The 18,804-nt window shown below is 33.0% G+C and overlaps 1 protein-coding gene across 6 annotated transcripts in view; it reads right to left on the reverse strand.

Annotated features, from left to right (window-relative positions):
- DMD (dystrophin) overlaps positions 1 to 18,804 on the reverse strand; it is a 2,193,636-nt gene that overhangs the window by 1,229,785 nt on the left and 945,047 nt on the right. For 5 of the 6 annotated variants that reach the window (XM_036917975.2, XM_057495969.1, XM_057495967.1 and 2 more), the window contains 4 exons: positions 17,890 to 18,060; positions 5,301 to 5,423; positions 2,966 to 3,103; positions 124 to 276 (listed from right to left, as the gene is read on the reverse strand). In XM_036917975.2, coding sequence (XP_036773870.2) covers positions 124 to 276; positions 2,966 to 3,103; positions 5,301 to 5,423; positions 17,890 to 18,060 — 585 coding nt within the window. The remainder of the gene's footprint in view (positions 1 to 123; positions 277 to 2,965; positions 3,104 to 5,300; positions 5,424 to 17,889; positions 18,061 to 18,804) is intronic. The other variant, XM_057495970.1, reaches the window with a different exon arrangement.

The following is an 18,804-nucleotide window of genomic DNA, read 5'->3' on the forward strand; positions in this document are numbered from 1 at the left end:
AATCAGAGAGACCACTAATAGAGGAAACAACATCAACATTTTAAGTATGATTCACACAGGTTAGGTTAAAGAAACCAGAATGTAGCAATAATATACAGCATTGACATTCTAAAACAACATTACCTTAATTTTCCTTTCATCTCTGGGTTCAGGTAGGCTGGCTAATTTTTTTTCAATGTCATCCAAGCATTTCAGGAGATCATCAGCCTGCCTCTTGTACTGATACCACTGGTGAGAAATTTCTAGAGCCTTTTTTCTTCTTTGAGACCTCAAATCCTGTTCATGGTGCAGATATTATTAAATTATCAATATATATGTATAGTACACTCTGGCTGTAGTTATTTAAAAATAATTTGAGTCCATCTTCTTGTACAGGTTCAGTTAAATTCACATTTAAATGCTAACCATGCAGATAGATGATTAAGTTACGTATTTGTCACGGGACCTATGTACATGGAACTAAGAAACCTGAACAACCCACTTCAAGTTTTTTCTCTTGGCATGTTCACATATGCTTAGACCTATTGCCATATTTAATTGACTCTTAATAAGTCAACTAGGTTATCATGTAATTTATCTGAAATAGTTTAGTACATGAATATAATTAACTAGATACTTGCACAAACTGAAGTTTGTATTTTACTTTTAAAATCGGTACTAAAATTTGTCTCTTTTTTCCTGGGTTCATCCACAAAATCTTAAGTTTATAATAGCTGACCAACTATGTTTGTGGGTTTAGGAATACCTATGAAAATGTTTTATAGGCCATTAATACTTTCTGATTAGAAATATAAAGTCGTCTTAGTAATGAGTGTGAAAAATGTATACCTGTGAGTGTACATGAAAATGACGATTTAAATGTTATAAAAATGCCTTTTCTTTCGATGCTTGCATGTCCAACTTTGTCTTATTATATGAAATCATGTTCCAAATGCAAAATGATAAATTATTTTAAAAAGAAACAGGGAAGTGCATGGATTCTAGTCAATCTGAGATAAATAAGGGTGACTGCTTAATATATCAACAAAGGGGGAAAATTAATCATATTATTCCCTATAAGCACATCCGATATTTGCCCTGATCAATATAATTTGTTGTAATGTCATTTTCTGATAACACAAGGGAACATAACCCAGGATATGGCTTTCATTTCTTCAGAGCAGTAGCAATTAGGGTTTCATGTACAAACTTAACTGGAGCAAAAGAAAATAATGAATACAAAAGAACTGCTGTACTATTCATTACATTGGAAAGTTTCAACCTTCTTGGAAATATTTCATAAGGACTACTAGAATTAGAAATACTTGGCAGGCTGACATAGTTACTGAATTTGATAGTGTAGATTAGTTTGTCAAGTTGAGTAGATTTTCATTACTTGTTTTTTGCATATATTTGCAAGAATGTTCTAGATGGCATTCTCCATTTTGTTTAAACTTGAGGAGGTAAAATTTACTGCAGTTTACATTTTTAGTTGAATTTCTTAACCTCCTGTGGAGGTAATAAATGCCTGGGAAGAGCCAGATGGAATGCTGCTTTTTTCAAAGGTACCAAGACACAGCCAAGTGATTCAGAGTTGAGCCATGCCTTATTCGTGACACAACTCACATCATTGCCAAGAGAAAGGGCTTGTGGTCACAAAATCGGAAACTCCTTTTATTTTCTAAGCACAAGGTGATGTGTAATGTGTAAAGATATTTAGAGGCATTATATAGATTTCTTTACAGGTATGCCAGATAACCATTAAACACTGCTGTTCAGTAAGACACTTATCATCATATGACCAGTATAGATGCTTCTGAAAGCTTGGTCACAGTTGGAAGCATGTGAATTACACAGCTTTCTGATTTTTCTGAGCACATTATAGCTTGCTCTTGCACTCCCCTGAGGAAGAGGCCTTTTCTATTTACTATATTTATCAGCAGTTACCTTCATAGCACCTGCTGGCCAATTAGACTCTCCTTGTGGATTCCTTGCAGGCACAATATTGGGTAATTACATTCTCAGCAGTGTATATTTGGTTGTCTGACTACATGGAAAACGTTTTATACTCTTATTTGCATATAGAAAGCAGACTCCATCCACCTACTAGGTGGATCCACCCACATAGATATCTAGCTCTAAAAGAGTGATTTACAGTGAAAGGCTTGGCAAATAACTGTATTAGAAAATCAGCCATGCATGCAAATAGTGAATACTGAAAAGCACATTTAAAAAAAACTAAAGGTTATTTCACAAAACTCTTCACATGACAAGTCTCAACTCAAGAACTTCGTATATATTATTATAAGAAAAGCATCTCTATTCTGTCCTTCCTGAACAAATCCAGATGAGTCACACAGGTACTTGAAACTATACACTATTACTGGTTAATATGAGAGTACCAGTTCTTCTTCAAGGACATTAAGATATTTTTGAGGATTCCTGTAGAAATGAAATTAGACTTGTAGATGCTTAGTTAGTTGCAAAGAGTGACTCTCTTGAAGGCAAAATGAAGTTAATTGAAAAAATTCAGTAGAATTTCAGGCCTTATTAAACAAATAATAGTTTACAAAAAAATTGGGCCTAAATAAAAATCAGTAAAACATAGGAAGCAGAAAGCCTAAAAAATGGAGACTGGTTATTCTAATAGTTAAGCAGGTTTTTCAAGACAACTGTAAAAATAACTTATAAAAATGAACTAAAATAAAAATTAAATGTGTAAACACTATGAATTATGCATTTTAATATCTTTTGATTACTACTTAAAAAATTTTGTCTAGGCAGAAAAACCCCAAATTTTTAAACAACACATCTTTCAAAAACAAAGACACCACTCAAAAATGGTAAATAAAAGCACACACATTGAACAGGAAAAAAATGTATTTCAGGTGACTAAGATTCTTAAGCAGATTTTATTTATGCAAAATATATTTTACCCTACATATGAAAAAAACCCACAGGTATATTATAATTTTAGCTCTAATACCTTGAGAGCATTATGTTTTGTCTGTAACAGCTGCTGTTTTATCTTTATTTCCTCTCGCTTTCTCTCATCTGTGATTCTTTGTTGTAAGTTGTCTCCTCTTTGCAACAATTCTTTTACAGTACCCTCATTGTCTTCACTCTGATTAAAAACAACAAGTACAGTCTTCATTTTGGTTTTTAAAAAGCTGTACATCGTTAACAGAGATAACAAAACATGTTATTTAAACACACACAAAAAAACCAATGTAAAATTTTCATGGAATGTTGTTATAGTTTTTCTTCTATATGTTGTACTTGAGCTTAAAAAGATGTAAGTTTCCTCCTGGCTAGTTTAAAAGGACACCCTTGACTAGGGGCATTTAAGTAGGAAGATTGGGGAGTAAGATACTTCATTTCAAACAAGTCCTAAATTGCCGTGAAAGCATTCTTTAGGCTTTGATTTTTAATTAAACTTGGCTTTATGTAATATTAACTAATCCAGATATGGATATGGATATATGAGTATGAGATGGCAACAAATCTCAAAATTTTAACACACTGAAATATTTTGTTTTATAAATGTACACTAATTTCTATCTAACAATCTCTGCTTTAAATAACCTTACTGGCCAAATTTAGGACAAGTATTAGGGCATTAGTAAAAAGTGATGTGTCAAATTGCTGCCCAGTGTTGCAAATAAATAATTTAATAAACTATATCATATGTACATGTTACTGTTAAACAAATACAATCAAATAAGTATTAAAATATGGATTAGAAAAATGGCTTTCAATGACTTCAATATGCATTTTGTTTTTTAGACTCCAGGAGAAATATATTTTATGTAATTTGAAAAGCAATTAGTAAGTGTCAGTCACTTCCTATCAAGGAGATTTACCTTGTAATTGTACCCAAGGTACTCAAATAAGCTAAAGAATACAAATATAAGACAATTTTTTAAAAGTCACATGTGTTTGTGTGCACAATTATTCATGGTATTCAATGTTATATATTTAAATCTGTAATGCATACTTCAAAATTTACACATAGCTGAGGAACTTCTTTCCTGTCTTAGAGGAAATGGGATTTTTATCTGAGCTTTGTTGATGACTAAAAAATAATATAACACAGACATACAGGTTTACAATCTATGGAAGACCTTACTTATTTTAATGTCTTTTAAAGGTCTGCAACATTTCTTAGGGCTAAGGAAAGAAAAATAAACAAAAAACTCCACTTCTTTCCTCACACCAGGTACAGGCTATAGGGCAGAGTTGGTGATCAGCCCAAGAGGTAAGCAGTACTTTGTCACCTCAGGGCCCAGTAGTTTCTTCTTTGACAGGAAGGAGAGGTAGTTGTAACTCAGCATCTTGGAAAGCCTCTTCTTGTCTTTCTTTCCATGAGCTGAGTTGGCAAGGCCACCAAACCCCCATTCACAGGGAGTACTGATTCAGGCAATGCCAGGAAGTCAGGATTGACAGCAGTGAGAACTAAGATGAGTGGATACAGTTTTCCTATTGCTTCGTATGCCTATTATCTAAAATTCATATATTGCCTTTTGATTTAATTTTCAAGCATTCTCTTGCACTGATACATGACTGAGAAGTCTCTAGCATGATTATGTAACAGTAAAGAATGCCATATAGGCGATGGCTGTGGAAGAAGGAAAGGAAATTGTGAAAAGAAGGTGGAAGGAGTTAAAGAAGTCAGTGGACAGGGATGTGATGCAGAAATATTCAAGCCAGAGAGAAATGTAAAATGACATTTTGAAATCAATCAGGGTTGAAAGAGAATGAGTTTGGGAAGAGCTCACATGGTATATTTTTTACTCCAGTGAAATAAGCAGCATGAATTTATACATATTTTAGACATATACTGTACTATTAATTCAACTTTTTGGTAAAACCCACTTTTTGGTAAGCTTTAATAAACAATGTTTATATTGTAATTGCCCCTTCTCTGAAATAAACACTTTATTACCAAAAACTTGACTAAAATAAAATATCAGCCATTTATGATGGTGGAATTTCTTATTTAATTTCTAGTTTACATTCTGATTTGACTTTTTCTCCCATTACATTTTGTTCTCTGAGTTTGAAAATAGCACAGATCAAAGCAAAATTGCGGAGCTAGTTATTAGAATCTTTAAATGCTCTTATACAGCCATACCATAGTAATTGGACATTCATAATAAAAGTTTAACAATACTTTGCATTTATAATAAATTATTAGAATCATAAAATATGCAAGGTATGCCTTGAGAATTTTGTTGGAGACTTGAGTTACCTAATTTCTTTCCAAATATTTATTCATTTTCACTCCTAGTTCATTCACACTTTTATCACAACCAATTTACCATATCTTTATTGAAGTCTTCCTCTTTCAGATTCACCCCCTGCTGAATTTCAGCCTCCAGTGGTTCAAGCAATTTTTGTATATCTGAGTTAAACTGCTCCAATTCCTTCAAAGGAATGGAGGCCTAAAAAAAAAGATAGTGCTAATTTAAATCAAAATTACTTTTTATTAGAAACATAAAACAAAAAAAATACATTTGTTCAACCTCCTGTTGCTAAACTAATAACATGCACTATGTTTCCATATCATATTTTATGAAAGTCTTGAAGCACAACTGGGAAAGTACCTGAGGATGCAAATAAAGACAAACATTTAACATCATCAGAGCCGAACATGCATGCAAGATAAGGCAATTCATCGTTCTGCTTTATCAACAAAAGTCAATTTCCATATATTTGACTAGGCTAATTGTTGATATTCTAAAGTTGAATTTGATCTTATTGTAAATATTCTAATATAAATACCATTGGGGCAAATACGTCTTATCAGAAATTGCCTCATTCATCAAGTAACCGTAACCTCAGGTGGAAATTCAGAATTATCTCCTTATCCTCAGAAAAAACACATGGCAATCTCCTCAGACATTTTCAGTGACATTTTTAGCATGGAAAAAATTGACAGGCCTACTCTCTTAAGACAGACAATGCCACTAGCTTGCCTTAGGAATGATTTCTTTGATAGCACAAGAAAATTCGAATGAATGAACCCAGAATATTTCACATAAAAAAATCTGAATATGTTTTCTGACCTTACAAATATCAGAGTTTCTTTGATTTTGAAATTCAGAATGACCATAGTCTCAAAAAACGTTAAATCCCTTGCAACCACTTGAAGAGGAGTGATGAATGAAAATATATTGAAAATCAAATATATATTCAAGGAGACAAGATTATTAAAGTTCAAACAGTTAATATTTATTCTTTTGATTTTTATGTATTCACTTTTTTGTATTAAAACACTAGCAAATATTTTATACCTTACAGCTCTTGAAAACTAATACATGATGTAGAGAAATCTTATTTTCTTACAGAGCTAAACATTTTCCATTTGTAAAACCAATCCAGGAGCAACCTCCAGTGTCTTATGCCAGGCTGACTGCATTAATCAAGTTAGGCCCCCACCTACTGTTCCCCATCACATTCCCAGTCATAGTCTTACTCATTCTTTATTAGAAGGCATCTCCTAGAGGACAATAAAGATAAGTGTTCAAGGAAAAAAACAAATATTTAAAGGTATTTAGTTACTAATGAAGAAGTGAATAATCAAATGCTAGTCGTGAGAATATGATTCTTACATGTAACATGAATACACATTTATCTTTGAGACATGTCTACACCTGCCAGAAAGCATTTATGGGCTCTTTTTTTTTAAGTGACTTATTTTCAGAACTAGGTTTTAGATCCTAATGAACATTTGCAATATGAAATATCATAATGGGCTATTGAACCAGTACAGAATGGTAGCACTGTAAATATGGTTAAGGGATGTTTCAATCTCTACATTATTAACATATTTCTATACTTTAAAATTATATATTGTCCAAATATTATAAAACAATAGTTCTTAGAATAACTACACTATTAATTTGATGGTATTTTCTTATTTTCACATTTGTTAATATTTATTAATAACCACTGCATGGTTCCACATGATTTTGTGAATATATGATAATAAATAACATTTATATTAAGTTTTATTGAGTGTTTGGATGTCAAAATAACATGAGTCCATTTGCAGGCATATTTTAAACTCCTATAACCTGCTTCCTCTCTAGCTCATCTTCTCTCCACATTAACAAATTTGGTAGTTTCAAAGGCTGAGAACTTGGGTCTTCATACTTCTTTCTCAATACCCTTTCCCTAATTAACTGTATTAGCTTCTAAAACGTAACTAAAACTTTCATAGTATCTCCCAATTATTCATATTTTTAGATGTAACCTCACTTTGGAATTCCAGTCTAGATGCTCTAATAGCCAGCAAATTTCTTACTTGAAGTTCAATATGTCTAAAAATGAGCTTATGATCTTTCCCCCAAACTGCTTGAAACACCAATCTCCCTAGTTCTGTAAATAGAAGGCCATTCTTCTCAGTCATCCAGGCTTAAATCATGAGTCATTTTATTTTTGTACACTTCACTCTAATGTCCAACAAATAACAAATCATTGTCGATTCATTCACTATGATTCACTTGCTTTCTGCTTCCAAAGATACCATCTCCCCTAGTCCTCACACAGGAGCTAAGGCAATGACCTTACAGGGGCATAAACTTGTTCCCACCTCACAATTCAATCCTGTGCACTGTGATCTGGTCAGTATGTTGCAAAAACATGGCTTTCATTATACTTTTTCTCCAGTCAAAAATACAAGTAGAAGAAAATTCAAATTCCAGCAAGACAATCAAGGCTTCCCAAAATCTTGCCCTAAGGACCTTTATTGCCTTATTTAAGTGCTCCTAATATCAACCTTTCTTACAGCTCTATTGGTGAACTCCTGGTATCCCTAACTCAAGGCCCTTAGAATGATTTTAATTTTCTGGTAAAGAGCCTAAACTCCCGAAGGAGAATGCTTAGACTGAATCTGGGCTCTACCATTTACTAGCCAAGGGAGCTTGGACAAGTTATGTGGCCTCTTTGAGCCTTGGTTTCCTTAATTGTAACATAAGGATAAGAAATATATCTACCTCACAGGGCTGTTATCAGGATCAAATGTGTTACAGTGTTGCCCAATATATAACAAATGCTCAATAAATATCAGTTATTAGTACTTTCTCTCAAAATCCTATGCATCCATCTGACATACAACAAATGCTCAAGATACTGGCTCTTAGGGTTTCCTCCCAAAGCTGTACCATCCAATGGCTCCATTCAAGACCTTCTTTTGAAGACATATGCTATATGAAGGCTAAAATAAATACTTGTTGACATGACATTTTTATTTTACCAAGGTACTTGACAAAATCATGAAATTCTAACGGTGAACATGGAGAAATTAAGACTCTAGTTGGGTGAAGTTGTATCATTCTGAACAAAACTTGTTAATTAATCTGCATCATTGTAGAGGATAGTTTCAAGGAGGAAGCCAAAGGCTTTTACATTTGTTCTGCCCCATGTGTATTTTCATCAGGAATTACTTGGAGACACAAAAGCATGCAAAAACACACACAATGAGAAGGTCAGTTCCGTGAATACCTCATGAAGATGAGGAATGTGCCTGTCTGGTTCAACCTTAAAGTCAACCATGGTACATAGTAGGCACTTAAAATTAATATTTCCATAAAACTAAGTGAATGAATGAGTAACTCATGGGGTAGCAGAATAAGCATTTTGAGGAGCTCTTGAGTAATCTGGACTTTTAAACAACATAATTTCTATAATGTAAAATTGCCAAACACCTGACTGGCCGGCATATCATGTGTGTATGTATATTAATTGTTGGCCAAATGCTAGCAATAACATGTTACCACCAGGTACAAAAATAATATAAGCAGATATGAATAGATTTTCAGAAACACTACTACAAAATCAGTAATAATTGAAGCAACATAATGTGAACTTAGATTTCATTTGTAGTATGTGAAGGATCAAGATTTCCCGATCATAGACTACTATGCATTTGTTAAAAAAAGCCATTATGCAAATTAGGAATTTGAATTAGTCTATGTGGTTCTAAGTGAATAACCAAAATCAACAGATAGAATTTACTTGGAGCTTAAATTTTAGTTTAATACAGGAACACCTGATCAGTGTTGCGATTTTTTCTTTTCTTTTTAAAAGCACTTATTTTAAAGTAGTGAGTTTCTCACAGCTTCAAGTATACAAAAGCAGAGGCAGGGCAGGTTGATGATGTATGAGGATACTGGCTAGAAATACACTCTTCACATGAATACTACTCTAAAATCTTATCAACTTACACTAAGTTCTCTCTTTTGAATTCAAAGGGCTTTGTTTACCTAGAGCAATGCAGATAAATCGAAATATAATGCAAGTCATGTATGTATGCAATTTTGAATGTTCTAGTTGCCAAAAAGAAACAGATGGAATTATAATATTTACCCAACATGTCCAAAATATTACCACACACACCTCTAATCAATATAAAATTATTAATAAATAATCACATTCATTTTTTCATATTAAGACTTCAAAACCCACTGTGTATTTTACAACTTACAGCACATCTTAATTTGGAGTAGCCATATTTCAGATGCTCAATAACCGTATGTGGTTTGGACAGTACAGATAAAAAATAACTGTTATAACCATGATGTTGAAATGAATCAATAAGATTATTGGTTTGAAACATGTCACGTGAGTAATGTTTAACTAGTAATAGTCAAAATGCTGATGTGTTATTTAGTAAATTTAAGTGTATTTAGATGATTTTTATAATGTCCATCGCATTCACTTGCCTTCAGATATGTTTTCTGAGAAACCTTTTCAGGAAGCCCCTTGGGATAGGAAAAATTATGAGAATGGGTTCCACATGTTATATGCCAAATGTGTGTGTAAACCTAGGTTGTGTTGCAGTTCTCTCTTACGTATTTCAGGATAATATGATTTGACGTTCAAGGGTCTATGCTTTGTCTCACCAGATTTTTAATCTTTGAAGTTGGAATGTACTTTATAGTACTCTGTATTATCTACAGCAAATATAACTCCTTTTTTGTATACAGAAAAGACACTCAATATATCAATGACTAGTTGTAGAACATCCAACATATTAATCAAATTAACCGGTGATGAATTTTATAACCAAAATAATCTTAACTCCTCAACACCATTATTTTGGCTCCTAGTACCATTGGCAGGATCACATCAGCCATTTGATATTCATGTGATCAATCCTCTTTGTTCAGATACAAGGAGCTAGGAAAGTTGAATTACTTCCTTAATAGTTCACTGGTTCACCACTAAGGACAATTCTATATGGAAGGTACTTTTCTGACCCATTAAAGTTTTACATATCATTTATTGGTCTTCATTGCCTTTGCAATTTGGAATTATAAAACTTTATGAAAGAAATGCATAAGCAAGTATCCGTAATTTAATAGCTCACTATTGACCCACCAAAGTTTAAAACATAAAGTATATGCCTGGCTTTTTTATTCAGAATTATGATAAATTATTTAAAGAAATTGAAAGCAGTGGTGGATAAATCTTAATTATTGCATAAATCACTTCTATTTAGAGAAAATATATGGCCACAGAAGAACTAGAATCACAATTAAGCCACACAATGTTAAACAGTGCACACAGGATAGGTATTAGAATACACAGAAAATAAACAAAATTTATAATAGTGTAGGATAAAGTTTAAGCCAGGTATAGTAGGTTTTGCACAATTTGATGTTTTACTTACCTTTTCATCTTAAGAGCTTTAGCATGATTGTGTAGTCATACAAAATACAAATAAAATAAAACATAGGGAAGTTTAATAACCAAACAGATAGATAAATGGACACAAAAGAAGAGACAGAGAAACTGAGAAAGACAACACTTTGTTTTCCTTGATTTTTTTAATGTTTCAGATTACTTAACAGCTATTAATTGTGCTTTGCTGTATGATTTAGGCTTAACGAAATTTAAGGCTTTGTTAAAGTTTTAGCATTAAAGGTGACTTATATAACAGTTAACAAACAATAACAGACTGAAAAAGCAAAATCAGTTACAAATTGATTAATCTCATTGTAAATTGTAAGCATTCAAAATTATTCAGATACACTTTATCATTGTTAAAATGTAAGCTTTCTTTTGGCTAAATATTACTTCCCATGTACACAGATACACTAACATAATAATGATTGTGTTTACACAGACAACAAAGCAAACATTTGTTCATATGGACTATGTAATCTCAATCATCTTGATAAATGGCCACTACCTTCAAATCACACTAAAATCTGAATTGAAAATAAATAATCCAAGTGCTACAGATTAGTTTAAAATTGCTTCAAATCAATCGGTCTCCTCTTTCCATTCTGCAGCTTTGAAATTTTATTTATCAATACAATATTGGTATAGAAAAAATAAAGTAAGAATAATTCATGGAAACCAAAATGAATAACGTTTCAAGGACCAGTAACATCCTACAATACAGAAAAGGCATACTACTTATATGATATGAAGTTATTTCAAATCAAAATATCTGTAGAGGAAAGAAAACAAATAGAAATAAGAGTACTGAAAAGATCTATCTAGAAGATAATCACATAACATCTGTTATAGATTTATTCATTCACTAATTATAATTCATAAAAGCAAACGCCAAGAAATAAAATAATATTTTAAAAATAAAACAAATTGACTTGGAATAGTGACATTTCACTGGCTGCATTCTTTTGATATTAGGTAAGGTTATTAGTTATCTTTGATTATTTGATGATGAAAATGTGAAAATATGTCAACTTCCCAAATTTGTGAGGCTAATTAAAGGACATTATCCAGTATATCCCTATTGGTTTTGAATTGATAAGGTTAATACCATGGTCATACTTTTTATAGTTGGATACAAAATACACAGATTGGTTTACTGGTGGTTCAAGAATCATTCCACTGTCTCCTTTTTTCTTAAGTATAAGTTGAAATACTTCTCTACATCCTGATTACATGAATTTAGTAGTAGCAATTGTAAAGGGGAAGACAGGATTTAATTTTAAAATATATGGGTGAGAAAGAAAAATTAGAAGCAAAAATGTAACCCTTTGGACAACTGTGTATTTTTTCTTTTTTTTCCTTTCTTCCTTCCCTTCTCCATTCCTCTCTCATTTCTGGGTTTTGTTCAATTCTTTTTGTTTTTAATGCAAAGTACTGAAATTATTGTGTTTTAAGTGAAATCAGACATGTTTATATTAACATATAATAGGCCAATAAGGAATATTTGATGTCATAACAAGGGGAGGTAATAGTCTGTTGAAAGTAAGCATGTTAGAGTGGACAAAACAAAGGAAACTCACATTTCTACCCAGGTTATCTAAATGTGAGAATCCAGGCAACTCATTGGCTCTCCCAGGCCACTATAAATATCTGAAAGTACCTGGTTCAAGGAATGATTACTTTTGTATCTGTTGAATGATCACAGGAATAATTGTCCTTTATAAGGATCACAATCAGGAATCACCATGTAGTTTTAATCATTTTAACTGTCATGCTAATAAGACCTTGTTAGTTCTAGCAAATGACACTGTTCACCAAACTCAATTAACATCTACTTTGAAAACTCTTTAAATGATTACAAAGGGGATTGGTTATCAAAAATTTCAACAGAACTAATCTTGTTATGGGGATACCAAATTGCACATGTTAAAAATATGCTAATATAAAAATTCTGCTGTTAGGTTCATTTCTTATTATTTGTAAAATAAAAATAGCAGGTGTAGTGTTACATAGCTTGGGTATTAATCTGTTACTCTAATTTGAGTATTTTAACTGTAATTATTACATATTTAATACTTTACAAGTTGTTCAATACCTGCAGATTTTTACCTAAGTTTTCAACAATGCTTTTTGTTATATCTTTGTAGAATATTTTACTGAAAAATTTATTTACATAAGAATAACTGTACCAATTAGCAGACTATATTCACTTTAGTCAGAGATGTTAAATTAGAAATAGACTACAAAGGGGAAAAGGATCAATGTATTTGTATTGATAAAGCTGATAACTGAAAATTAGATTTTGATTACAATTTCTAAAAACAATAAATCTTATTTTGACATTCTAGATCACATTTATAAGATGCATTATTCATTTCCCACTGATGTTTAAGGGAGCCAAAATGTCTGCTGAACTGTCATTAAAGTTCACATTACTATGAGCTTTAATTTTGAATACTATAATGTATTACTATATATTACTTTTCACATATAAAACCACTATTTAAGATAGATTAGATCCAACCTTGTGGGTTTTTTCCTGATATATTCTACACTAAACGGGAAATTCACTGGCTTTTTCATAGCTCCACATACACATATTTGAAAGCCTCTGATCCAAGGAACAATTACTTTTGCATGTGCTAACACTAACTGGAGGTCAAAAACTTGATACTTTATAGTTATTACAGCCCTCAAATTAAGAATGCATACATATGATACCAAATTTTCCAAATCTCATGTTATAACTACAATACATCCATACATATATACATATACACACATATGTGTATATCTATATATACATATATAGATATGAACTGTTACATCAACTTTTAAAGCAATTTTCAGAACCATATGGAAATTAAAGAACATATGGTATATAATATCCAATGGCACATAAATCTTAAATAATTGAAGACACAGAAAGCAAGTTCACCTTTCTTTTGTTTAGTGCAAATTCAGGGCCAACAATTTAACATTTCAGCTCCACAGAAAAGTGAAATATTTCTAAATCTCTAGAAGAGAACACAGTCTAACTAAGCAAATTATACATAAAAGTTTCAGAGTAATTTTTATCAAAGTAATTGCCTATATTAACAGGACGTAGCTACATGCAATCTGTTTAGTCAACATTCTTTTGAAACTAAGCACTACAACATGACAAATATGTCTTGATGCATAATTTATCCTTGAAATTCATATGCAGACTTTCATACTTCAATTAGTCTTAAATCCCATCATTTTTCAGTTCATCTTCTTGGCCCTCATATGTAATAATTTAACTCTTGGCTTGTTCTAAATGTCTCTAGACCAGTGGTTCTCAAAATGTGTTGCCCAGATCATTAATATCAATATCACCTGGAAACTTGTTAGAAATGCAAATTATAAGGCTCTGCACAAGGCCTACTGAATCATAATCTCCCAGAGGGTCGGGGGTGGGAGGAGATGTATTTTAACAATTTGTCCAAGAACAAGAAGGTTTGAAAGTCACTGCTCTAGACTCACTTCTTTCCCATTCCCACAGATACTCCTTTATTTGAAGTACTCAGTGTTTCTCATCAGGACTTTTGCAATGCTGCCAAGTTGGTTTCTCTATCATTATTCAGTTGAATTTTCTTCACAACCAGTGTTGGACTAATCTTTCAACAGTGCATAGAAAAAAAAAATCCCATCAACAACTCATTGCCTACTGAATTAAGCATGAACTATTAGTCTGCTTGTCATGACCTCTTCACACTCTGTTTAATCATCCTTTTCAGTCTTATCATCCGTAACTAAGCTTCATACTAAATGCTCTATATTCTGGTAGCAAACTGAACTTACTCTCCATTGAGCACACTGTACACTCTTGAACTTTTTCACAGATTTATCCTGAATTGTTACTTCTTCCCTCTTGCTAGAGAGGATGCTAAATTCTCTCAACATACACGCCTTCCCAGCCCAGCATCCATGAATTTATCTTGATCCAGCATTAAACAGTAAGCTCCTTGAACCCATCACATATTACCTAGTAATACAGGCAGCACAGTACCATCCATTTTGACCTGAAAGGGTACACGGTTGGTAAGAGTCCATTCAGATCACTCCCTTCCCCAACCCTTTCTTTGATTAATTAAGACCCACCTCAAATACCATTTCTCTCAAACTGTGGACTCTCCTCTCTAACTTGGCTTCTCAGAAGATGGAGAGGGGTGAGCTGCAATAAGCAACAGAACTAAGCAGTCAGTTTATTCTTGCCTTCCCATTTCCCTTATTATGCTTCTACCTCCTATCACCTTCTTTTCCTTACAATAAATCCCCCACACATACACCACCACGCTATACCACCATGCTCAGAAGCCCTATGGCAAAAATAATTGAGACATAGCTTCTTTCTCATTGGTTCCATTGATTTTACCCAGGGTTCTGAAATTAAAGCTGAATCATATTTTAGAATTCTGACCCTCTCCATTAAAAATGTCATTTCTTAAACTGATTTCTCATAGATTAGGAGAAATTAAGCTTTCAAAAACCATCAGACACTATTGACTAACCTAAATGAAATGGGAAGAGGCATCATTTTATGTATTTTAAGGTCTGAATTTGGAGCAAGCAGAATTTCCTAGTACTTCTTAAACTGGTCCACTTGACAATCTGTACCTCTTGAACTCCATCACAGGGAGGAGAATGATAAAAGGGCAGAAATCCCCCCCCCATCCAGTAACTCTACCGTTATCTACATTATACATTCTGTTCTAAATAACAACTCCCTTGGGGTGAGGGGGAGACAGGATAGTTTCCCTTTTAAAAACTACTAATGCAGTTCACTCCCTTATCTTACAAACAATGAAATGGAATTGCAGAGAAATAACATATTCTGCCTTGAAGTTAGTCTTCTATGTCCACTGTTTTAACTCTTACATGATGTGATTGATAAGACTACCTCATTGTTTATTTAACATCTTCATGAAGACATAGTAGTGTTAAGTATATCATATGGTTGCAATAAGCATTTAAGTTTGTGTTTGCAGACATTTTTTTAAGCAAGTGTCTTTTACCTCCTTGTTTATGTTCATGCTTACTAGCATGATGAATACTCAATATCATCAGTTGATGCAATGAAAAATAACCAAAATGTGAGATATGCTTTATCTCCTGTTGTTTCATCATGACAATACAGTATGACTATCTCTTCAAAGCCCCCAAAGGGGGTCCCTATTGCATTCAGTCATCTTCATTAATTTAGAAAAAAATGAATGTTTTTAAAAGTAAAAGATGTGATTATCTAGTCAACTAATATACAATTGAAAATACAGATTTAAAATCTCTTATGCCTTTCTTTAGGAAGGAAAACAAAAGAAGTGCAGCAAGCAGCTGACCTGATGCATGATGTCTGGCAGCATACTGACAAATTCATATAGAATACAGAATGGAAATTCACAGACCTCTCTCAGTCATGTTAAGTGGGCCAACTTCAATAGTACAAGATGAATTCTACCCATTTTTCAATAGCTACTAGTCATGATTTTGTGGCATAATTTGCTTCAACCTACTGTTAAATCAAGAAAATACCTTGTTTTCTCTTAAATATTCTGTACCTTAGTGATTTATTTAAAAGTGTGTGTGTGTGTGTGCGTGCACGCATCATGGCAAGAATAGTACTCAGTACTTAATAATACTTATAGTACTTAGTAATGAAATGTTAGCATTGTTTTTTAGATGATCAAAAGAACCTTTGGTTATTTTAATATTACATACTCTAATGATATATTCACAAGTAAAAACAATTGTCTTTTTAAAACAGCACAGCAAATTCTTACAAAAAACCAGCTATGCTCTGAAAATAAAATTTCAGAGCCTGTTACATATTTTTTGGGTGAGAATGGCTTACTGAAAATAACTGAGTATAAATGAGCATAACTAACTAGCTAACTTAAATATTACAAAGAAGCAGCAGTGAATTAAAGTGAACTAATACCTTTTTGCTTTGGGAAGGTGAGTTTTGACAAGTAACTGCTTCATGTGCATAAAGTATTTAAAATTCATATGACATTTCCATATATTTTAGAAACTCCTTTAAATATGTACTATATAACAGTGATATATTATAGTGCCTTAGAAAGTATAACTAAGTTACAGTTATAAGTCATGCTACTATTGGGTGTCCATATTTATCAAAATAATTTTTCAAATGTATTCTATTTTTCCAGGAATCAATCAATACTTACCTGACACATTACTTCATTTTTTCCTCACAAATATTTCAATTATGTATCTCTTATCTAAGATTATTTCTAGTAATTATCTGTATATGTGAATACATATATATCTTTTACATACATTTCTGTATTTGAAAGCATATAATATATTGACAAATATGTCAAACTACATAATATAAATTTTGGGGTAATTCATTGCATTTTGACACACCTCCAAAGAGTTGGAATTCTACAATACTACAATTATATATTTTTGCAACTACTTATTAGATAAGATTTTGTCTTCATTACATGTTACACAAATATGAAGAGTTAGCATGCAAAAGTTCTATAACCCCTGGTTCTTCATTAAATAGGATAAATATAAATAGATATATATAAAATTACAAAAAATTAGGATATATATGTTTGCAGCTGTTTTCATGGCTTGAGCATATCCTTATTGCCTAATGGATTCTGTCACAGTAAGATTCGGCAACTAGCAAGAGCAAGTTAAATATACTCATATACACACATGTGCACACTAATAAAGAGGTACAGACACCCTAGATCATGCAAGAGGTGTACAAGGCCTCATTCTGGATATGTGATTCATATTACATACAGGCAATCTTATATCTGGCAAACTATGTCAGTAGTGCTTCTTTAGATGGATGTCTTTTGTGCTTTTTGTTGTAGATGGCCTGCAGCATGCTGTTTGCTACTTTGCTGTAGGTTACCCCTGAAAGTATATATGTAAACCAGGGCAGAATGCAGTTCTAGAAAAGCTGCAACATGGGCAAAAAAAAAAAAATGGCAGAGAGAAGGAGACAGAGAAAGAGAGGGGAGGCAGGGGAGGAAAGGGAGCGAGATTGATCTCCCATGAGATTCAGTGGTAAAATTTCCTTAAATACATTCTGGCCTTCATTTTCCTTTTGAAAACTTTGCTGCGGGGGTTGCTTGCCCCCCTGAGAGTACTGCACAACCTTCGCAAGACATCATTTACCACTAGTTTCCACCTTGGAGCAGATCTTCCTACCTTTCCAGTCTTAATTCTGTGAGAAATGGCTGCAAATCGACGGTTGAGCTCTGAGATTTTGGGCTCTACTACTTTCCTGCAGTGGTCGCCACGGTTTGCCATCAGGTTCGCTGCTTGGTCACGCGTGGAGTCCACCTTTGGGCGTATGTCATTCATTTCAGCCTTTAAATGCTATATTCCGTGAGCAAGAGACAGGGCTTGAAGTTAGTTAATGCAAGTTGAGAGAGAGGGAGAGAGAGAGAGAGGAAGAGAGCAAGCCAGTACATGCAGAGGGAAAGAGAGGGAGGAAAACAGCCAACTTCCACAAAACAGTAGAGTGAAAATGTGTGTGATCTCTGGAAAACAGGTCGCTGTCCCTGCACAAGTTTGATCTGTGTTTATTTAAAGTATTTACTTAGAGGAAGGACAAGGCATATTTTTGCAAATTCTCTATGTTGCCTGCATTCTCTACGTAACAATCATAATGTTATATTTACTCTTATATTATCTTATCTTTACTGAATTTCATAGGTGAGGGACAATCTTAATAAATGCTCATGAAGGAAGACAGCTGAAGATAGCTGAGCTCTCTTTTGTTTATCATATTGAATACCATGGGGGAAAAATGTATTTTCTAACAGATATGGATTCTGTATCACACACAGAGGGACTGAGAAAGGTTCTTCCTGACTCAAGGGGTGAGAGGCTGTAAGTGAAATAATTCAGTTCCTACTATTCTAAAGACCCGGGAGGAATTTCACCATAAGATGACACTCCTAAACTACACATCAAGGGAGAAGTGAAAGCACAATAAGGTTCAGACAATAGGGTGAATATATTTGGGGGACAGCCTGAAATACATTTACATTTTTTTCACTGAAAAGGAACTATAATTATTGGGAAATATCAATTGCATAAGAAACAAATGAATTATAA

Source organism: Manis pentadactyla, chromosome X, assembly GCF_030020395.1.
Source record: "Manis pentadactyla isolate mManPen7 chromosome X, mManPen7.hap1, whole genome shotgun sequence".
Classification (NCBI taxonomy): domain Eukaryota; kingdom Metazoa; phylum Chordata; class Mammalia; order Pholidota; family Manidae; genus Manis; species Manis pentadactyla.